Source organism: Ictidomys tridecemlineatus, chromosome 14, assembly GCF_052094955.1.
Source record: "Ictidomys tridecemlineatus isolate mIctTri1 chromosome 14, mIctTri1.hap1, whole genome shotgun sequence".
Classification (NCBI taxonomy): Eukaryota; Metazoa; Chordata; class Mammalia; order Rodentia; family Sciuridae; genus Ictidomys; species Ictidomys tridecemlineatus.
Genome location: NC_135490.1, coordinates 49,333,561 through 49,356,933, shown reverse-complemented (window position 1 = coordinate 49,356,933; position 23,373 = coordinate 49,333,561). Strand labels below are relative to the sequence as shown.

The following is a 23,373-nucleotide window of genomic DNA, read 5'->3' as shown; positions in this document are numbered from 1 at the left end:
GTCCCCCACCGGGCTCCGCAGTTGGTTCTTCCCGCTCCCCGCCACGCCCCTTAGCATCCTCTGTCTGCTCACTTGCAGTTCACCCAGGGGCTTCCTCTGATGACGGGTTTCACGTGCCTTGGGCGGAAAGCGCCTGTGGTGGAGGAAGGCAAAGTTCACTCCCAGTACCCGCCCCCTGCGCTGGGTCCTACTGAAGTAGGAAACGGTGAAAGAGAGGGTCCTGTGCTGTTCTGCAGGGAAGCGTCGCTTCCACTCAGCTGTCCCTACACCATGGACTCAGTACCTGCCACTGTGCCTTCTGTCACTGTTTCTCTGGGGGACCCAGAGCTCCTGGGACCCCTGTCGGGTGGCTGAGTTCTGGCAGAGTGGGTGCACTGACTGTCGTGGCGACGGAGAAATGGAGTGTGTCAGGCCCAAGGCAGGCAGGACGTGACTGTATGGTTAAGCGAGGCCGGTGAGAGTGTACTTGAGCTTTCCCCACTTGCACTTTTTTTTTGACGGAATAGAGGTGACAACCTCATGGTATGTTCTGAAATGCAGCCAACAATCCAAACAGCTAATGTTACTACAGGTCTTTTCCCTAAGGAGACTGCTGGGGAATTGGGCCCAAGTGACAGTTATCTCCTATTACGTGTAGAGGGCGGTGAAAACAGGGAAGAGTAGGCAGGTGTTTACTGCACTGCCTTTGAGCAACCATTTAAAATTAGGCTCTGAATTTTATAGAAGGATGTTAAATTCAGAGAAGTTTATCTAAGCCAGTTTTCAAGAGTTGTCTGAAATTACATGTCACGTATCTGTATATAAGAGTGGAATGGAAGTAAGATTTAAAATCTTATACATATATCGTCATTGTTTTTATTTGTTGCCATAAAATTAATTAGTTCTTTCATATATTTAAGTTTTGTCTTAAATGAATATTTTAAATTATAAAAACCAGGTTATCTAAGAGAAAAGAATGATCCAGAGGGATTCTAGCCTGGTGTTAGACAATGTGATGATATAGGGCCTATTACAAACTGGAAATGTATGCTCAATTTAAAGTATTTAGATTCGGGCTGGGGTTGTGGTTCAGTAAAGCGCTTGCCTAGCATACATGAGGCACTGGGTTCGATCCTCAGCACCATATAAAAACAAAACAATGTGTCCACCCTAAAACTAAAGATACATAAATAAATATTTTTAAAAAGTATTTAGATTCATTATACTTGAAAACACTGGAAGCGAACAAAAAATATGAGACTGCCAGTATCCTCTCTCTTGAAGAAGCTATTGGAAAATATTGAGGAGGTGGATTTCTGATGAGGAAGTTGATTTAGAATTGCCATGATTCTTTGTGACTGTTTTGTTATAAATTTAAGGTTTCCCATTTCTTCTAATTTGTCTGTTTAAGCTGTTTACTACATTGCCTGATGATACTCAACCTGTGCCTGATTTTTATGGACTACCATGGAAGCCTGTAGTATTCACTGTTTTCTTTGGGATTGTATCCTTTGTCATTTTCTCTTGGAGAACTGCTTTTGTGAGTAAATTAACTTACTTATACCTTAGCACATAAGCACAAGGATTATTTTATATAGTCACTGCCCCCCCTTTTTTTCTTTTTCAATTGCTAAAACACAAAATAGTGGTTTAAGTCAAACTAACATTATAAAATAATTTAGTGTGGGTGCAGTTGGTAGAACTGGTAATTCTTACAGCCATCCTGACCAGTAGTTTCATATGTATCAGAAGTCTTAAAAGTGGGATAAAAGATGGGATAGGTTAGATAAATATCCTTTTATGTAGCATATATGTCTAGTAATCTATCTTAAAGAAATAACTATGCTTTGAAGATTTTGGTAATGTTTTTCAATGGAACAGTGTATTAGATTGAAGACTTAGCACAACATAATTCATTTAGGGGTTATTGTATGTTCGATTAGTGGAATAGTAGGCAGATTTATTTATTTCAAAGCTTTGAGGTACAGAAAATGCTCACAATTAAATGTGAAGTGGGAAAAAAAGCAGAAACTAAGATTTAAATGTTGATGAACTGTATGTTAATATAAACATACAAACAGGGGGAAATGCTGCAAAGAAATACAGTAAAATGAGAAAAAGGAGATGATATAATTTTTCCAGTCTTTTGTATAAATTTTTCCCAGATTTTATGATTTGATCATATGTACAGAAAATACCTTTTTATTTGGAAGTATAGATTATGTGTTGTCCAAAAATCCATTAAATGTTTTGTTCATTAAGGTTTTTTTTTTTCCTGAGCAGAATTAGTCTATCTCTGTGTATGTGTGTACATATATGTATAAGTGTGTGTGTGTGTGTGTGTGTGTGTGTGTGTGTGTATATACACACACATATATATATATATATGCGCTTATACATACTTATGTTTGTACTGTAGGTCATTCTGTTTCATAGTTATTTAACATAATTGGAAGAAAATTATTTTAGGTAAATGGACTTTGCATATGAAAAGCCTAACAGTTAAAGAGGCCAAAAACATTGGATACAAATCTTTTCAAATCTGAGTGTTCTTTTTCTGATTTCTTAATTATTTCAGACATATCATTGTTAAGATAAGTTTCCTCTCCTTGTACAATTGAGTGTAAAATCTCTTAAAAAGTATTCCCTTCTTAAATAGAAGAATTGTTTGCCTGGATTCCTGTGAGGAATTTTCTAATCTCATTGAACTTTTTCTCAGCTAAAAGTAAAAAGGAAATAGAAGGATAAAGAGAAGGGAAAAACATGAAAACATTTTATATTTCTCTCTCTTGTTTCTTTCATTTCAAGAACCCTGGTACCTGTTTCTCTTTTCACTAGGTTATGTGGGATGTGGTTCCTAGCTTGTTGCTCCTCAGTTTCAGCATTTGACTTTAAAACTTTAGTCTCCCTACCTTAGATGACTGCTTTTATGCTACTTCCCATTTTCCTCTGTTGTCATTTTGAGTAAAAGGTTAGCAAGGCTATGACATTAAAGAAATGTTCATTTTTTTCTGTGTTGGAGTTTTCTGAATGCAATTTCCTGTTACGAAGATCCCCTGGATGATCCGTGGACACATCTGAATATCCCATCACCATTTATAACATTTGAAAGGACAAGTAATATGCTAAGTTACAAAGAAATTTAGTGATGTTTTAAAAAAATTTCTGCTTAGGTTTTATTATCAGGTAGTTTATTGCTGTTTTTTGGAAACGATTGTTTTTGTCCTTTCCAGAATATGTTAATTGTCATTTCTCTTATTGCTTGTGCATTTTCTTCAAGCAGTCTTTCCTTTCAGATTTCTTGCTATATATTTAGTGGTTTGCAGAAATAAGATGATGTAGCCTCTTAGTTTCTAAATTCAGCCAATAGCCAAATTTAAATTGGAGTTCTAAGATGTTTTCTGGTGAGTGAAAGTGGCATATCTTAGTACAAAGATTATGCATTTAATATTGTTTCCTCAGATTTCTTTTGAATAGTCATTGTTTCTAGACTTTATCCTGGTTATTTAGAATTGTCAAGTAAATGATTTTGAGTATACACACACACACACACACACATACACACACATACACACATCTTTGCTGTGAAATAAGGTACATATCTTAGTGTTTTTATGTCAGAGGCTATTTATGAAATATCACTACCAATTAAATTTAAAAGGCTTGTTAACCTTTACTTATTTTTAATCCTATAAATTATTATCCTGAACCAGAATGTTATTAAATTCTCACTTGGTTATGATTCTGACTGTTGTTTTAGGAATGCTGTTTCTATTGAGCAGATGTTTGACATCAAATTTAATCTTTTTTCTCTCTTCTAGGTAAAAGATAGAGTATATCAAGGTAAATTTTTAGGTTTCTTAAACTTGTAATAACCCTTTGTATTGGTGTTTGATGTGTGTTTTATGTATGTTAGAAGTAGATACAGTGACTTTTAATGTCTATTATCTTTTTTACCTCCTGAAAATTTTACTATTCCTAGGTTGCTAGCATGTATAATAGAGTAGATGATGATGGTTCCAACTCTGAGATAGGAGATAAAGAGGAGGAACAAATTGTGGATAGGGAGATGATGATAAGTTTTAATTTGGGGCAGATTAACTTTGAGTATTGATGTAATGCAGATGTATTACATTTGAAGAGTATTTCTATGCTAATGATTTAATCATGCATTAAGTAATTGAGTAGATAATTTGAAGAATGGTAATGTGAATCAGTATGTTTTCATTTCTGTTTTTCTTTGCAAAGAATTAAATGATTCCATTTTCGGAAAAGAAAGTGTTTTGAGAAGGGGGGAATATCAAGCTACAACACTTTACTGTATTTCCCATCTGTGAAATAAGCTTAAATTGAAATATCATTTTGGATGGGAAGGGTTCCTGGGATTGAACTCTGGGGCACTCTACTGAGCCACATCGCCAACCCCCTATATTTAGAGACCAAGTCTCACTTAGTTGCTTAGTGTCTCGCTCTTGCTGAGGCTGGCTTTGAACTTGGAATCCTTCTAGCTCAGCCTCCTGAGCCACTGGGATTACAGGTGTGCACCACTGCACCCAGCAAAATATCATTGTTCTTATATTTTTCTTAAATTCTAATAATTTTTATACTCTTATTGCTAATAAGCATAGATTGCTTTTTAAAAGCATAATAGTTATGCTAAGAAGTATTTCCTCATAGTACCATATAACATGTCTTTGCTTTTAGTAGATTGAGTAATTGAATTTCATTTAGTGATTGTAATAATCTTGTGTATTTCCCCCTTTTAGTCAATGAACAGCAAATTTCCAAAAAGGTGAACAATTTCATGAAAGAAAATGAAGAACTAATGCAGAAATTGTCAAATTATGAACAGAAGGTATAATTATTTTTTTCTTTCTTTCTCCCTTGGTTCTAGCTTGAATCATTCCTACCTGTTTTAATTTAAAAATCATATTTTAAAATTTTTGTTTCATTATTTCCTACAAATCATCCAAATTCTAAACAGTCATATGTATTAAGTACTACTTTCTTCTGGAAAGGGTCACTTGTCTGGAAGTAACTTGTATGGTAGCACTATAATTTGTGTATCTTAATTCTGAATGCTTTATTTACATAGATGAAGGAATCAAAGAAACAGGTTCAAGAGACCATGAAACAAAATATGATTCTTTCTGATGAAGCAACTAATTATAAGGTAAAAATCCCTTCTTTGGGGGGAATTACATTCTAAACTCAAAAGTAAATGTAATGAGTGAGTAATCTTGACACCTTTTTTTTCCAGGATAAAATGAAGCTTCTTGAAAAAGCTAAAGAACTTCTGGATGAGGGAGCTAAAAGTCTTCATGTTATGTTAGAATCTGAGAGAGAACAGAAAGCTAAGAATCAGGACTTGGTAAGAGTTTTGCTGCTAAGTATTACTGCAATTTGGCTTTTGAAATATTTTGTAAAATTGGTTAAGTTGAACTTAGTCCAGCTGTTAACTAAAGTAAGATTAGGAGTCAAGGAAGTTGAACCCACTTCTGCCCATTTTGTGGAACTTTTAAGTACTGATACAACAACTTAAAAAATTTTTACTTACATATTTCATTTTCAATTTCTATAAGTTTCTGTAATTACATAAAAGTTGCAAAAGATGGTAGAGAGTGTGTTCTGAAATATCCTACCCCCAAGTAAGCTTGATCACCTAGCTGAGGTAGTATTTATCAGATTTCTCCACTGTAAAAATTCTTTCCAATCCTTTTCATATTGTATTCTTTGGAAGTTACCATGCACAGCCCACAGTTAAAGTATGAAGAGTTACAAGCTCAGGATGCAGCTCATGGTAGAGCACTTGCCTAGCATGCATGAGGCCCAGGATTCAATCCCAGGCATTGCAAACAAAGATTGCAGATTTATGTCCACTTCCTTAAGGAGCAAGTATCTTTATAATTTTTTTGGAATTCTTCTGTATGTGAGATTAGTCTATTCTTCCTTAAATTTTATCATTTTTTACTTATGATAAGAAAATTTTAAAAATGATCTTGGGAAATTTTTTTCTCTATCACTAGAAAAAAAATACTAATTTGAACTGGTTTACTTGAAACAGTAATTAATTAGTTAATTTTCTATGCTTTAAAACATTTTATTTACTTATTGCATTATGATTTTCTATACTTGAACTTTTTTTCTGGTTATCTCATAAACAGTAAGGTTGTGGATGCCATGAAATATTTATGACTTCATTTTCCCTCATCTCTTTCAGTTTTTGATTTTTTGCTTAGTCCAAAGCTGGATCCCCTGCATTTACCTGAAATGTAATGGGATGGCTTGACAAAAATTTTGTTGTGTTTATCTTTTTTAGTATATATATGTATGTGTACGTACACACACACACACACACACACACATATCAGTATTTCTACTGAAATCCTAATGCATATTTTGTGTTCTGTTTTCACCTGGCAGATAATGGAAAATAAGAAATCTATAGAGAAGCTTAAAGATGTCATTTCAGTAAATACTTCTGAACTTTCAGAGGTAAAGCTGCCAACTATTGCTAACGGATATTAGTACTACATCTTAGTTTTGTTGCGGACCAAAAATTTGAGGTGTGCTAAAATGTGCAAAAAATGAGAACTATATGATGTCTTGTTTGGGAAAGTATAACTTTGTTTCTTCTTTGGAATTAATTCACTAACTGTAGTGTTTTTCATTAGCTTCAAATTCTCCTTACTGAAGCTAAGCTTCGTGAAGAGAAGGTGAAGTTGAAATGCTGTCAGCTTCAGAAAGAAAATACCATGCTTAAGAAGGAGAAAGAGCAGGTAAAGAAAATTTGATGTCATACATAATGTAAACTAGAGAAGTGAATATCATTATCTTGTATCTTTCTTGGATCTGTTTCTGAGGTAAGGAATTTTCATGTAGGACCTTTTCTAGATATGCAAAGTTTAAACAATGCTCCCCAAATTGAGTGCATATATATGGTCTCCATCTGTTTTGGATTTTTGGATTATTGCTTTTCTTATCAAATGTCAATCAGTTATTAACTTGCATAGCCTCAAAGAAACTTTTTAAACCAGAAAATTAAGTATTTTATGATCCTCTTTTGAATAGTTACTCATTCACCGGCCAAGGGAAGATTACATGATAAGGAATCTAAATTTAGGAGACAGTCATATGTGCCCAGCCATTCCTGCTGGAGATAAATTATTTGAATTGGCAGCAATTTTCTGGGGAATGCAATAAACAGGCTCAACTTCCTGATAGCTCTGATGTTCTTACTGCAGCTGTGAGAGTTGGGGCCACTCTGCCCTCTTCCTTAACCAAGGTCTCAACCCCCTCGATTGAGGCAGGCCACCGAGGAGTATGGCTCTCTATTTCTTTGTCTAAGTCTTGTAGTCCTGATATATCCAGTGCAGAAACCCCTCCCTAACCCATAGGAATTTATGTGTTTTGACTTTTCAGTTGCAGCAGGAAGTAAAAGACTGGAGTACATCACACGCTGAGCTCAGTGAACAAATGAAATCATTTGAGAAGACCCAGAAAGATTTACAAGTAGCTCTTAGTGAAAAAGATGATACTATTAAAGTAAGTTTATACTCCAAATACATGTTTCATCTCATGAATTCTCCTGAAATCTTCTGAATTAAAATCGAGAGTCTTCCAACCTTTTGCTTCTTTTCTAGGCTTTGACTAATCACATCACACAGTTGAATCGGTTTCAATGTGAATCTGAATCTGAGGATCAAAGTCGAGATGAGTCAGATGAATTAACCAATGGAGAGTTAGCAGGTAAGATCAGTCTCAGGGAGGTTGAATCCTTTTTTGCTTTCCTGTCTTTAATTAAGTATACAGATGCCACTTTTCAGCTGGCTTAATTTCTTCTTAAGCTTCAGGGTTGTAGACACATATCACTGGATCTATAGATATGTCTGTTGCATTGGCAGAGGTGGGTTGTTGGGGTATAATGTAGCAATAGGCATGTGAAGAACACTGACTTTTTCTATCCTATTGAAAACTAGTAAGTACACTGCAGCTACAATAGTCATATCCTATACCTCTAAGTATTGAACATTGTACAGTAAGAGAAATTTATTTCTTAACTTATGCAGATGATACTTGATTTTGATACTCATCATCTCTATGGCTCTGTGGTTTTAAGGTCCACAGTCAGTCCAGAGGCAGTTGGAACCATAAACTAAGGCTGTGAGAACAGAGGCTAGAGACTATCAGAAAGCTAGAGAGGGAGTGTAACAGTGTTTACTGATGAGGAAAATATTTCCAGATATTTTCTCCCAAGTTGGATATTGCTTACATAGCAAGTATTTCAAACCACACCTGGTAGTAGATTCAGGGAGAAAATAGAGGATTGAATCTTTCTAAACAAGACACTTATTGCCCAGGTGAAGATAGATCTGAGAGAGAAGAAAAGCTTTTATCTTACAAGAATAGCATAGATAACATTTTAGTTGTGCAAACTAGAAATTCACCTTTTTTTTTAAGACAGACACAGTACTTTTATTTATTTTTATGCTGAGGATCAAACTCAGTGTCTCACACATGCTAGGTGAGCACTCTACCACTGAGCCACAACCCCAGTCTGAAATTCACCTCTCTCTTTTTTTTTTTTAAATCTAAGCTTGCAATTCTCTTAAAAGTCATTAGTCTAATCAGTATAATTATTTAATTGATTTTTTTCTTCCAGTGTTTGAACACAATCATTCTTTAGTTTAGGGAAGTTAGGAGAATATAGAGTTAAAAGTAAGGAAAGAAAAAGCTAAAGTCTTTTGTTTTTTAGGTGATCGGAACGAGAAGATCAAAGATCAAATTAAGCAGATGATGGATGTCTCTCAGGTATAGTTCTTTGTAAGAGTCCCATAGTACCTGTGAATTCTTCCTGTGCCTTACTTTTAAGAATACCTCTCTTTTCTGCAATTTTTAGACAAAAACTACAATATCAGTAGTTGAAGAGGATCTAAAACTTTTACAACTTAAGCTAAGAGCCTCGATGTCCACAAAATGTAATCTAGAAGGTGGGTTCTTTTTGAGAAGAAATTGCCATGTTGGAAAGACTTAAAAATTTATTGGAAAGATAAAGAATGGCTTCTTGCTTTCATGCTTTTTACTTTTCTTGGCACTACTCCCTCAAACAAGTTCTTAAGTCCTTGTACACATATAGAGATAAGCTGTTTTATCCTTTACAGACCAAATAAAGAAATTAGAAAGTGATTGCAATTCACTACGGTCTTCTAAAGTTGGACTGGAAGAGGAATGCAAAACTCTTAGGCAGAAAGTGGAGATTTTAAATGAACTCTACCAGCAAAATGAGATAGCACTAAAAAAGTAAGATTTCCATTGTTTGTTATTGTTATCATTGTGTGAACTAACAGATAATTTTATCTAGTAGAGATTTGTCTTTTTTCCTTTGTGTTTTGTTTCCTATAAGTTGCATTTTTCTTTCCATCATCAGTCTTAAGAGTCCTGAGGTAGTTGGAACCATAAACTAAGGCTGTGAGGACATCGTAATCAATTGTCAAATTCATATGAAGGCAAGAAGTTGTAAACTGGTATTAACAGTCACTGATGTGGAAATACCTCTCAAAGATCTAGACCCTTTCTATGATCCCACTATTTATTTTAATTTCCTTTCATTGTGATCAGTTATGTAATTCTAATATTTTGAACTTGTATCTCTAACTCTGGACCTTTAAAAATACTGAGTGTTTTGGAATGACATGTTTTAGTAGAATAAAAACTTCAAAAAGGAATAATATTTACTTATTGATGGTACAAGTTTTGGACTTGAGTATCTCAGATGTTCACACTAAAAATTGAACTGTGGCAAGGATTTTAGGAGTTACGATTACAGAAGTACTTGCTTGTAGTATATATTTATATATTAATCTTCTCAGTGTGGAGCTAGTTATTTTTTGGAAGTTCATTTGAAGTTTTTAATCCACAAAAATACTTGAATTCTCTAAAAATAGTTTTTTTTTGTGTCAGATTTTATTTGTTTGCACCTGATTTATTAACAAGATATATATATATACAGACCTTCTTATAGACCTAACTATTTTTAGGTATTTTGACTTCTGTTGCCTAATTAATGCATTAAATATTGAAACCTTTCCATTAACTTTTCTAAAATTCTGTGATCTCCAAGCGACCTTTTTAGAATCTCAAATTTTTGTTCAGGCCAGTTCTAAATGCCTGGCCTGTTTCAAAGAAACATTTCTCATTTTATCACTTTTTTTTTCAAAAGAACACTTGTTTTCTCTGTCCCTACTAGTAATATGAATGACCTAAATGGCAATTAATTTTCTTTGTAATGCAGTTAAATTGTAGCACTATTTTCCTCAACTCCTCCAAAATTAATTCAGTCATCATCTGTGGTTTGTACTCTTTTTTTCTCATCCCCAGGTACTATGTTAGTTCATGCCTGTGTCATATTTTCTGTTTCTAACCTAGGTCATCTGTCTTCATTCTCCATTATTTATATTTTTATATAATTTATTTCAAATTCTTAGTAATTTTCTCTATAGCCGCTTGAGTGGACTTTCTAAAATATAAGTCTGTCCATGTCAATATGTGCCTGTGGTTTATGAAGAATTTGCTTTCTATTTGATGACCTGTTCTTTTTTTCTTCCTTGTATCTTTTTAATAGTTTAAATATTTTTAATTATTTTCCTCATCACCTGTATAAGCTTGATGTAATCATAAATTATAATGGAATTATAATTATATAATTATAATTATAATTTTATTCATCTTCTCATAATTTAAAGGCCTTGGTATATATTCTGGATTTAATAAAAACCTGACATAGATTAATAGGTTTATTACTTGTTTTTATGGGCTTTAAGTAGCTCCTGAATCAGATAACTGTTGTGGCATCGTATGTTAGTACTTCATATACTTTGAACTCCACAAGACATTCATTCAATTTATACACATATTTAAAGTTTCTGTAGTTCTGCATTCTACACTGTTGGTTTCTTATTTGAAATTATTTTCATTCTATTTGAACATTGTCCTTTAATGATAGATTTGATTAGTGTATCAAAGTAGTACAAGGATAAACAGAGAATAGTATTTTATCCACTAAATATTGCTACCTTTATAATCTGTATTAGGTTGACATGAACTTCATGATTAGAGTTAAAACCAGTTTCCATTTTTAAAGGATCTTTCTTTTGGCTACTGAATTTTGACTGTTAACTTAGTTTTAGCAATTTGAAAATATCCAATTAATTACCATCTGTTTTAATTTTTTTTCTTTAAGGAGTCCATTATCATTGTTGTTTGGTCTTATCTCCCTCCCCTAGTTCCTGTAGTCATTTCTCTCTTTTTTTAACAGTTGTATTGGGAAGTGCCTAGGTGTAGTTTTCCCCACCCCACCCACTTTTTCCTCTTGCAGTTATGTTGCTTGGGACCATTAAACATTTCTTGAATTTTCGAGTCTTTTTCTAAATGTTGATTTTACCTCATTCTCTCTTCTGATTATAATAATGCATATTAGAATTTGATTTCCCCTGCCTCCTACATTCTGGATTTACTTCTTCTGGATATTTTCTTCTGACCTGTCTTAAAAGCGGTAGGATTTATTTTACTTCCCAAATCTGATGTTAAAATCATTCATTGAGTTTAGGATTTTAAAAAGTTCAGGGTTTAAAATATTATTTTAGTTGTAGATGGACATAATATTTTATTTTATTTTTTATAGGATTTTTTTAAGAGAGAGAGAAAGATAATTTTAATATTTATTTTTTAGTTTTTGGCGGACACAACATCTTTGTTTGTATGTGGTGCTGAGGATTGAACCCGGGCTGCACACATGCCAGACGAGTGCCTTACTGCTTGAGCCACATCCCCAGCCCGACACAATATTTTATTTATTTTATGTGATGTTGAGGACTGATCCCAGTGCCCCATACATGTGGGGCACGTGCTTCACCACTGAGCCACAACCCCAGTCCTATTTCAGTACTACAGCTCAAACCCAGGACCTTGAGCCATGTGCTCTACTATTGAGCTACCTCCCCAGACTCCTTGCTCTTTCTCATAAGGGACTAGTGTCTTACTGCTTTCCAAGCTATCTTTAATCTCATCATTCTGCCTCTGCCTCCAAGTATCTTCGACTGTATGTAGGTCACCACACCCAACTATTTCTTGGTTTTATAGTTTCTAATCCTTTGACAAAATTCATAATCTTTTTTTTCCTCTTTTGTGGTGCTGGGGTTTGAACTCAGAGCCTTGTGCATGCAAGGCAGCACTCTACCAACTAAACTATATTCCCAGACCTGAAATTCATAATCTTGACTTTACTTTTTTGACTATATAAAGCACAGTGATTTTAAAACATGTGCGGTTAACCCCATTAGGTGGTTTCCTTTTCTGTGGGATTTTTTCTCACAGAATTTTGTCTTATGGAGTGCCTGGTCAGTTTTGATTGGCTAACATTGTTGTGATAATTATACATGAAATTTGAGGACTAAGATGAAGTTATCTTCTTATAGAAAAGTGTTGAGGTTACTTGAGTAAGATTGTCACTTCAAACTTAGTCAGCAATTAAGATAATTCAAAAATGACTTGTCTTTTCAATGTTTCAGTATTGTTCCTTTTGGATTTTTTGCCTGTTCATCACTTAAGTGTGCAGTACTTTCTAATCTAAACTCAAAGGCTAGGGCTTTTATTAAGGGTCCCTTTATTTGTAGCCCCAAACACTTCTTTTTTCCTCTAAGCCCAGGAATTTGATGAAGGCTTAGTTCAGACTCATTATATCTTTGTGTTATCTTCAATATGTGGGTAAACCTAGGAGAAAAGTACCTTAAAGTGCCAGCTTTACTTGTAATTCTGAGATTCCTTTTTCTAATGGATCTTGGCCACATACATATATCTTCACTGCCTTTTTAGCTTGTATCCTTTCAAACACAATTTTATATTCTTATAAAGATGTTTTGATTGTTCTTAGTGCTCTCAGACTAACTCTTTGGTAATTGGAAACAAAATTCTCTCTGTCCTTCAAGATTCAGTTTTCTCCATATTCCTTCTTAAGCCAGTGGGGAAAATTATTATATTCCTTTAGGCGTCATTTATACCTGAAACAGTGAGCTCTTTTATTCTTTAGCATCTTACAAGGTAACTAGTATATTATAGCCACTCATAAAATACTTGCTGAAGAATTAAATGAGAAGCTATATAAGAATATATAATCCCCTTTTTCTATTTGGTATCAATAATCCTTTTTTACTATAGTTCTCCTGATTTATGGAAAATTAAGTTTCAAGTTAATTATCTTTTGAATTGGAACTATGGCTAAAGTAGTACAAGGATAGCAGAAAATAGTATTTTTAAAATCATTAAATGTGGCTACCTTTGTCTCAGTAGATGAACATCTTGAGTTTCATGATCAGAGTTAAAACTTGTCAGTAGATAATACTCTGATAGTGGGTCAGTGGTTGACAGACATTATCAAAACTCAGATTTGTCTTTTTGCTTAATTGCAATTCTTTTGAAATATATATCTAAAGTGTGAAAAATGTTCTGTGGCTAATTGCATAGCTAAAAGACATATTCTAGAAGATTTTTTCTTTGATTGACTATATCTTTATTATGGTACCAGTCTTGGATTGAGAAAAGAGTTTCTCCATGACAAAGATATACTTAGTGTCCTACCCATGGCAGAAACGAGAAAAGAATTATCCCTTGCTTTATCCTAATATGTTTAATTATGTTAGGTTTATCAGTCCTGATCTTCCACATTGAAGTAAAGTGAGTTTTTATTATCTTACACACAGGAGACTTGCCCTTGGGGCACATGTTGTTTTCACATTTATTTTATTTACTGGTAAATAGAGAATTAAGAGGAAAAATTAGAAAATGTAAGTGATTTGCCAGAGTTTGATTTACGAAATTGCAGGTTTGAATTCCTATTTTATGTGCCTAAGCATTTTATAGAATTGTGGGAAGTGATATTCACAGAGAGAAACTTTTGATTTGATAACTGGCTTTATTTTAGGAAAGTGAGCCAAGAAGAATATGAGAGACTAGAAAAAGAGCAGCAGCTGTCAGCTGCAGATGAAAAGGTGGTTTCCGCTGTACAGGAAGTTAAAAATTACAAGTGAGTTCAGTTTCTAAAGGAGGGTGTCAATGTCTAATAAACTAGTGGTGGCTTTCTTTTTTAATCTTTTTTTACATTATGTAGATAGAAGAAAATAGCATGGAAGTATAAATAACGAGAGGATATGAATACATTCAATTCACACAGGAGAAAAAATAAATTTCAACTTTACAAATGAAAAATGTTAACAAAAATTTACTTATACCCAATGGGCAAGACCATAGGGAACTTGGTCAATGCAAACAGTTCTGGGGGTTTTGTATGTTGTAGTAATTCTTTAAGAAATCAGTTTGCTGTGTGATGTATCAAGACCCACAAAAGTGTGGCATTTGATAGACCTTGGAAATCTTTTATGGATATAATTTGAAAAAAAGAAAAAAAGTTTTAAGGAGGAAGATATTTCTAGCAGAATTACTTGAGAACACACTGATGAACAGTTAAGGAAATTATAATTTATCATTCAGAATCTCTAGCAATTAAATGATAAAGAAGTTATTAGTATTGGGTCTTTATTTTATTTTATTTATTTATTTATTTATTTTTGGTGCTTTACTACTAAGCTACATCCTTAGACCTTTTTTTTTTTTTACTTTGAGACAGGGTCTCAGTTGCATAGGTTCCCACTTAATTGCTGAGACTGACCTCGAACTTGTGATCCTCCTGCCTCAGCTTCCTAATCATTGGGATTACTGGCATGTGGCATTGCACCTGGCCTGTAGTATTAGTTTTGATCACACTGGATTCATATAACTATAGAAATGTTTTTCTTATGTATGATAAAGTCTTTAAAAGTATAGCTGATGGAATAAAGGGAAAATGGTCAGAAATGTTTCAAATGTTATTCAATTGTTGTAATTCTTAGGTGGAGAATTGAAGAGATGGAAGAAGCATTACAGAAAACCAAGCACTCGTTTAAAAACCAGGTAGTAATTAATACTGTCCTGTAGTTGCAGAATTTCTTGATATCTAATACAGACAATTATAGGCTATTATAATGAGTCCCTAAAAACATATTTTTTAATGTATTGTCTTTTTCAGATTGCTATGCATGAGAAGAAAGCTCATGATAATTGGGTAAGATTTTTTCCCCCTTTTCTTTATTTTGTGCATAGCCTACTGCTACTGAATTTGAATATTTTCTCTTTAATAGCTCAAAGCTCGTTCTGCAGAAAGAGCTATAGCTGAAGAGAAAAGGGAAGTTGCTAATTTGAGACAGAAGTATGTGATTTTGGTATCTTCCTATATGTTTTATAGTGTTTTAAGGTTATGCTAGATATTATCTATGAAGGAATAGATTGCTGTTTCATAATTCAGTCCATTCTTTCTCAATATTCAAGACTATTGGAAATGACCCAAAAGATCGCAGTGCGTCAAGATGAACCCGGGATTGTAAAACCTATGCTGGGAAGACCAGATTTACAAAATCCTCCTCAGAGAGGTAGGGGGCACTTTGTAAAAGGAGCTATTTTATTTCTTGGTGCAGAATGTATGTAAATTACTTTTTATTTCTGTGTGGTAATGGTTATGAAATAATCTGAATGATTTGCTAAAGCAGGAGGTGAGGGTTGGTGTCAGGGAGAAGGCTGCCTTAAAGTAGTAAGGTCTTTAGGTCCACTGAGCCATAATGGCTCTTTTGGTCCATCCCCCATGAGTGGTGGAGAATGTTCCCCTCCACTGACAGCAGAGCCAGCTGGGAGACCTCCTTCTGCTACTCTTAATCAAAAAGATATGCCTAGAAACGGATTTGGTGAGCATTCACATGTTGCTTTATAGTAAACTGCTTCAAGGTTTTTTTTTCCCCTTTTGAATATTCTAATGAAAACATTGAATTTGGGCCTGTACAATATATAGAAGATAATTTCTTACTTTATCTTAGTGAATGTTTTCTGGAAAATCTGTTCTAGAATAGAAAACATTTTTTTTTCCTGGAGGTCCCTGTATTGTTTTTTTCTTTTAAATTTTACACTGCAAAGTGTAAACCTTTATCTTTAAATTAAATCTCTATGGTGTTCCTTTCCCAAATATTATAAAAGTAGCCTTAAACTTTATGTAGCATTCATATTTCCAACATGAAATACTGAATCTTATTTCAAATTCTAAATAGGACTGTAGTCTTGGTAAGATTGGAAGTCAGGTTATACAGACTAAAGAAAAGCCAGCCTACACATACTTTAAGTCTATAGCTTAAAGTTTAGGACCAGTACTTATTAATCTCCTGTTCTATCAACCCAAGGCAGTTCTTTATTTTACTTAAGTCTCTTCATAAATTGTGATTTACGTATTGGGCAACCCATTTAAAAAATATTTTTAATTGTAGATGGACATGATATCTTTATTTATTTTTTAAATGTGTGCTGAGAATCAAACCCAGTGCCTCACACATGCTAGGCAAACACTCTACAACTGAGCTATGACACCAACCCCTGGGCAACCCATTTTTCATGTTGCTTTCTAGTTATTGTTGAACCCTGACCTGTCCACCAGTGGTTTATTTCTTCTGAAAAATACATACAAGGGCTCTGATCTTTCTTTCCCAAGGTCAATGGATGGACCTTTACCTCGTACTGGTCTTCTGAGGCATCTGGGAAACCCGTTGCCTCTGGTAAAGGGACCAAGTAATTTCAAAGAATCTGTAATTGTGGATGGAGGATTTTTATTCTTTTCATGTTAGAATAGTCTGAATCCATTCTTTGATCTCTAACAGACTCAGGATGTGGTCCAGCTCACATGAACAGCAGCTCCAGAAGTTCTTCTCCAACTAAGGTGACGAATGAGGGCAAGGTAAGTTCTGTAGTTACTGTGAATCATGTGGTCATGCAGGAATATGTAGCTTTCCTACAGTACTTGCTCTTTGCTTTATCCTTCTTTGTGTTCTATTTGTACTATCCCATTTGTTTTTTAAAAAGCAAACTGTTCCCCAAGAACCTGAGACCCCCTCAGTCTCCACCCTTACTTCTTTGACTGAGCATCCAGTTGGAGTAAGTACTTAGAGGTTGAGAACTGAATTGGGTTTTATTCTGTGCATTTATGGGAAGGATATTCAGAGCATGACACTGATCTTGTTTGCTTTAAACTGCATGCAATATTGAGCTTACTTTTCTCTTTAACTTGGGAATGTTGCTTAAGTGTGTACAACTATAATGAACTACAGAATGTGAAAAGTTATCACTCTAACTTTATATGGTGTTTTGAGTTGAATGTTCTAAGGCAAAGTAAATTCATTATAAATTATATAATTCATCATTTTTATTTTTGTTTGGAAGAATGTTATTTAAGAATTCCTCCATTTGTGCAAACCCTATTTTGAGTGATTTGAATTAGATTGGTATCAGATTTTCTGTGAAACAATGATCATCTGAAATGACCTCTTGAGCCACTCCCAAGAAATGGTCTCATTTGTTCACATAAGTGTATTCTCTTGTAACTGTGTTGCTATTATATCTAGTAGGTCTTCTGCAGCTCTATAATAAAATACATTTTTAATTGTTTAGTTTCAAACCCACTACTCATAGGAAATGATAAATCAATATCTCAAATGGTGTACAGTAAATGAAAGTAAATATTAAAGGCTTGTCTTCCTAATTTGTGTATATAGCACTGTGATGGAAAATACTTCTCAAGTTCCAGTGTATATATATTCCAGGAATATACATCTCTGGAGAAATCTAAGGGCAGCTTAGATAAGACCCCAAACCCCTTTGTAGTAGAAGATTTAAAAGAGAGCAAAGACCCATTGTTAGAGAGGAATAGAGGTGGGAAAAGCATGGCTTGGAGGCAAACCTGGGATTGAGTTCTTTAATATGCAGTGTGGCCTTCAACAAATTATGATATCCCATTTGCTTTTGTTCCCTCTTATTTAAAACAAGACAGTCTACTTAAAGATCTCAGAGGTTGAATAATATATGAAAGACTTACTGAAGATATAGTAGAATAGTAGCTATTATTACATGAGTAGAGAATGGATTTTTCATTTTATTCTGTTCATTCTTAATATGGAAGTAATGAGCTATTGTGATGAAAGGGAAGTGATGGGGATGGGGGGACTCCCTTTGAAATAGATTGTAGTGAATACAGCATGACATACTGGTCAGAAATCACCTCTGTTAATAACCCCTGCCAGTCCTCTTGCCTTTCCCTTTCCTGTGCAGATATAATCAGTAACAAACTGCTCCCTCTTGTGGCATCCTTCCAACTTCTGTAAGCTGTCAGTGGGAATACACAGGAGGGGTGGGTAGAGTTTTGTTGCACTGATGGTGTTCTCTGGACAGGTTTTGGGTTTTAGCTTTTATAGGTATTGGTACTTTGTCTTAATACATAGGAATTTTAAAACTTTTAACTGCTTTCAAATCTTAAATTGCAGGTTCATATGGCTATGAAAGGGCCCCCTCCTTTCTCAGGGGTACCCTTCATGGGACCCCCGATGGGACGGCCTCCACCACCTCCCATTTGGTATGGACCGCCACTTCAGCTCGGTGGGCCTTTTGGGCCTCGGCCAATTCCTCCACCATTTGGTATGATGATCTGAACAGTAGTGATTGACTTATAAATCACATTCATCTTCCACTTCTATTGCTTGCTAAAACAGTTGGTTGCTATCTCGGGTCTTAATAATGAAAGGATAAAGCTGAGTACATTTTAACTTTTCCTCCAGTTTTCTGGGACATATGGGACACTACATAATCTTATACTGAGATAGGCAATAGCTATCTCTCATAGACAAGGATAAGGGGCTATATACAGAAAAGCCAGAAATATTACTTCTGCAGATGTTTGTTGAAAATCTGTTGATATGTACTGCAATAGATGGAAAGGTGGATGAGACGCATGCCATAACTTAAAATTTTGTCACAGATATGAAAATCCTATAACATAAAGTTTGTAATCACCCATAATGGAAGCATAAGCAGTAGGTTATAGAATATAGAAAAGGAAAAGTCAAACTCTCCTTACCTTGAAAAAAGTCAGAGGGAAGTGTTAAAGAGGATTTAACAGTTACCTAATAAATGTTCCTGGTTTAATTAGGTGGCTGTGGAAGGCCTTTTCCAGGAGGGCATGCGTGCACCTTGATTCTGATGGCATGTGTAAAGTCCATGCTGAAATACTTCATGAATTTTTAATGGATACAGTAATAGATAGTGAGATTTCCTTTTATCAAAATTTCTTTGATGTAGTAAAGTTCTTATTTCATAATCTATCATCTTGTCATGGTAATACTTCCAAATATAAATGGAGCTCTTGTGAGATAGAAATAATTCTGCAATTATATAGTAGGGAAAGAAAAAAGACAAGCCTGGAGCTAGGTAGAGCCATGTTAAATCCTTAATATGTTGCTTCATGGCTGGTTGGTCAAAGGCTATAACCTAAACTTGTTCCATCTCAGTTTGCCTCATCTGGCAAGTCAGGATGTTCACCAGCTGATGTTCTAGGCTTGGGAGAAATTAAAGACTATATTAACATACTTGAAATCACCCTAGTTCAGAAATTTCTGGTATTTACATAACTTCCTTTTTATTTTCCAGGTCCTGGTATGCATCCACCAATAGGCTTCAGAGAATATGCACCAGGTGTTACACCTGGAAAATGGGATTTGCCTTTTGACCCTCGTGATTTTTTTCCAGGACCTGCACCAGCACCATTTAGACCTTTAGGCTCATTTGGCCCAAGAGAGTACTTCATTCCTGGTGCCCCATTACCACCTCCAACTCATGGTCCCCAAGACTATGGGCCACCACCTGCTGCAAAAGACTTAATGCCTTCAGGCTTTAAAGATGAAACTCCACCTAATTCTCAAGAGTAGTGAGGGCTGTTCACAGGCCTTAAAAACAGGGCCCATAAAATTAACCTCTGACACTTAATCAGAGTTAAAGGATTATTGGCTTCAAAATATAAAAGTTTATTTTAAATGGTTTATGTTTTCAGAATGAAGCTGCCTTGGTGCAGTATACATTTTGAGCCAAAATATTTTCCCCCTAAATATCCCCCACTTAAGCTAGAGTATCCTTCCAATTTAAAAATGTGCAATAAGGAATACCTTTGTTTTAGTTAATGTAGCATATACAATTGCTAAATGATTTAGAATGTCATAATTATGGACATTTCCTGTGGAAATGCTTTAAGAACATGTATTTCCATTATCCTATTATTAGTGTATTCCAGTTGATAACAGAGAAATGGTGTTTTATAAGCTTGATTTTTTTTTCTCTTTCAATATCTGGTCGCAGAGACTGTTGGGCTAAAAATGTTTACTCAAAGATCATAAACATCATTTTCCTTCTTGCTGAAGTTCTTTGTTGTAATAGTTCATAAAAATTGTTTATTAATATTTCCCAAGTGTCTGTTGATTCATTGGATCGTCATGAGATTTTGTGCCATTGGGGAAGCATGTAAACGCACTCTCAGAACTGAAGATAGTGACTTGGCAGCATATTCCCTGTTGCTCACTGTTAAGGAGGCTGGACCTTGGTCAACTGTGGACTTCTACAGAGGATTTCTTTTACTTGTGAGAAGTCTTGTGGCTCTATTTTTGTAGCACATTCATGTACTTTTTTCTAACCACTGTCCATGTGAGAATGCTTTTCTGAGAATGAGTTTACATTAGTAGCAAGAGCTACTGCTTTTGCCATTATTGCATTGTAACAGTAAAATATAAGGTGGTATGTTGTGTCTATAAAAAATAAGGAAATTTCTTTTTAAAAATGTACACAACACACTCTTCTCTTTCCCATACCTGCCCACTGATTTTCAAGGAATATGATAAAAAAATTAGAAAAGTATAATCCTCTAAGAATGAATGAAACTCTAAGGCTTATAATGTCTTTACTCAGCAACTACGGGCTGAATTAAATTCTTTTTTTTTGATAGATACTCAAACATATTTTATTTAAAAAACAATTAAAGCAAGTCCTGGATCTGTAACTCCTGTCTTTAAAACAATGTTTCTAAGAACTAGCTCTCCAGAACTGTAATTTTAATTACGGCAATTTTAACAGTACATTTTAAGAGGTTTAAGATTTAAATAAAATTATAAAAGCCTGATACTTTTGTTTACTGCTAGACCATATTCTTCCATTCTTTTAAATTCTAGAAAGTAATAGGATTGTTGAAACCTAGAACATAACATATCATTGTTTTTTTATGTCCCCTAAGTATTCTCAAAATAGGGGCAAAAGCTTCAGTGTGAAACAAAATCTCTGTGAAACAAAATCTCTAAACTACTGAAGATAACTCAGAATAAAAATGAATTCTTCCTAAAGGACTCAAATTCTATCTACATAACCTCCATTTAATATTAGAAGCAGCAGCTGTGTGTAAGAGGAAAACCATATAATAGCTTATGCCATTTTTAACCATGTAAAATAAAATTTAAGTCACAAACACATTTTGAATGTATCTTTCAACCTCTACAGGACACAAGGCAATGCTGAAGTTACTTAACTTCTAATTTTAAAATAGCATTTAAATAAAGGTGATGTCAGCTAGGAAGATAGATTTTCAAGAAAAGGCAGATTTATTATTTTATTCAAAGCAACAGTAGTTTTCCCTCTAAAGCCTTTTTTGTATTTATTCTATTAGTAAGTTATAATGCATTCTACGTAGTTTATCTGAGCAGTTCTGAACCCACCCATAGTTGCCTCTCCTTACATCCATCTGATTGATTGTACCACTTCTGTAGCAAAGCCCAAGGTAGCTGCCCATATACAGGTTGTGTAGAGAATACTGTCCCTTGATTCAAGTATACTTTTGTATCTCAAAAGTTTTAGAAGTCCTCTCCAGCAAGTTGTGTTTGAATTTAGTTACTAAAATCATTTCATTTGTGAAGCAGTAGTGTTTCAACCTGAAAGTATTATTGCTATAGTTGTAATTATTGTCCAGTAACTCATCTCCTCCCACACTAGAAAGTAAATTTAAACAACTAATTTGTGAGATACAGATTGCTTTGTGTTAACTGCTTCAAGATAAAATCACCTTTTTTTTGGGGGGGGAGGTTTGGTCATTCAGGTCTGAATTAAAGCTAAGCTGATGACAATGTTCAATTTAAGTTTGTTTAATGCTGATGAAAGACATTCATACAAAGCATCCTCTTTTTTTTTTCATATAACCCCATTCTTTGGTGGAAGCTGGGGTTGTGGCTCAGTGGTAGAGTACTTGCCTAGCACAGGCAAGGCCCTGGGTTTAATCCTCAGCACCACATAAATAAATAGAGGTTAAAAAAAGCATTCTTATGTGAAGGATGCTAAATGTTTCTTCATATAAATTATCACTTTGAGAGGCTGGGGTTGCATGTGAGGCACTGGGTTTGATCCTCAGCACCACATATAAATATAAAGGTACTGTGTCCATCTACAACCAAAAAAAAAAAAGTTTGTTTTTTTTTAAATTATCACTTTGATATACATGTTTTATAGTATGAGAGAACAGAAAGAACAATGTATCCGTTTTGCTACATTTTAATAGCAGATTTTAAGGGAGCAACATCAAACATCAGTAACATCAAACAAAAAGGTACTGAGTACTCCACAGGGTACAGACTGCTGCCAAGCACCTTGGAAAGTTTACATGACATGGAGAAGATGAGGCCCTTCTCTTGAGAAGTTTACAGTCTGGAAATTTTGACTACTCAGAGTTTCAGTTGAGTGAACATTTTATTAAGGCAAATTCTTCATTTCCTAGAACTACTGTAGACTGAACTATTTTTGCACTTGTGAAATTAACCCAATCCAGATGAAAGAAAAGACTAAATTTGGTTGATAATTCTTTCAGGCTCATATAGTTTTATGAGTCTAGTAAACAAAACTGACCTAACAGACAACTGAAAAATTAAAGACTAGATCTCTTGAAGTGCAAGGGCTAAAACAACTGTTATTTGTTTTAAAAAGCAAACGGATGGTATGATTAGGGTTTACACTAGTTTAAAAATAGGCCAAGTATTGCATTCCCTTCATGCATTGTTCATTTAAAATAGTGAATATTAAAATACGTGGGTTCTACATGTAACCCACAAAAAAGCTCCTCACAAATCTTTATGTTCTGTGTATCAAATATGCACCTTGTGTACTATGAAAGTTTTATTTATGTCTCATCAATTTAAAAGTAATGTAAATAGTGAAATTATAATAGGCTAATGACCTGCATATTTTTATATGAATGTCAATACATCTAAATAGGAAATAAATGGCAGTCATATCTACCTATATTAAAAAAAATAAAATATCTTTCCAGATTTTTCATACTTGCCGAAGTCTGGCTTGGCACAAATCAGGAGCCACTTGTCAAAAAGAAACTAACTTTATTTTTAGAACTACAAACGCCAAACAAAA

At 34.4% G+C, this 23,373-nt stretch overlaps 1 protein-coding gene across 15 annotated transcripts in view; it reads left to right on the top strand.

Moving 5' to 3' along the window:
• The window catches only part of LOC144370376 (transport and Golgi organization protein 1 homolog), a 176,000-nt gene extending 155,619 nt beyond the window's left edge, over positions 1-20,381 (top strand). For 13 of the 15 annotated variants that reach the window (XM_078031124.1, XM_078031120.1, XM_078031126.1 and 10 more), the window contains 20 exons: positions 1,391-1,519; positions 3,801-3,822; positions 4,746-4,834; positions 5,075-5,152; positions 5,240-5,350; positions 6,403-6,474; positions 6,654-6,758; positions 7,402-7,524; positions 7,623-7,728; positions 8,735-8,790; positions 8,879-8,969; positions 9,141-9,279; positions 13,955-14,056; positions 14,919-14,979; positions 15,095-15,130; positions 15,207-15,274; positions 15,394-15,494; positions 16,761-16,837; positions 18,417-18,567; positions 19,576-20,381. In XM_078031124.1, the coding sequence (XP_077887250.1) occupies positions 1,391-1,519; positions 3,801-3,822; positions 4,746-4,834; positions 5,075-5,152; positions 5,240-5,350; positions 6,403-6,474; positions 6,654-6,758; positions 7,402-7,524; positions 7,623-7,728; positions 8,735-8,790; positions 8,879-8,969; positions 9,141-9,279; positions 13,955-14,056; positions 14,919-14,979; positions 15,095-15,130; positions 15,207-15,274; positions 15,394-15,494; positions 16,761-16,837; positions 18,417-18,567; positions 19,576-19,853 (1,995 nt within the window). In that variant the 3' untranslated portion in view covers positions 19,854-20,381. The remainder of the gene's footprint in view (positions 1-1,390; positions 1,520-3,800; positions 3,823-4,745; positions 4,835-5,074; positions 5,153-5,239; positions 5,351-6,402; positions 6,475-6,653; positions 6,759-7,401; positions 7,525-7,622; positions 7,729-8,734; positions 8,791-8,878; positions 8,970-9,140; positions 9,280-13,954; positions 14,057-14,918; positions 14,980-15,094; positions 15,131-15,206; positions 15,275-15,393; positions 15,495-16,760; positions 16,838-18,416; positions 18,568-19,575) is intronic. The other 2 variants (XM_078031121.1, XM_078031122.1) reach the window with 2 other exon arrangements.
• The last annotated feature ends 2,992 nt before the right edge of the window (positions 20,382-23,373 follow it).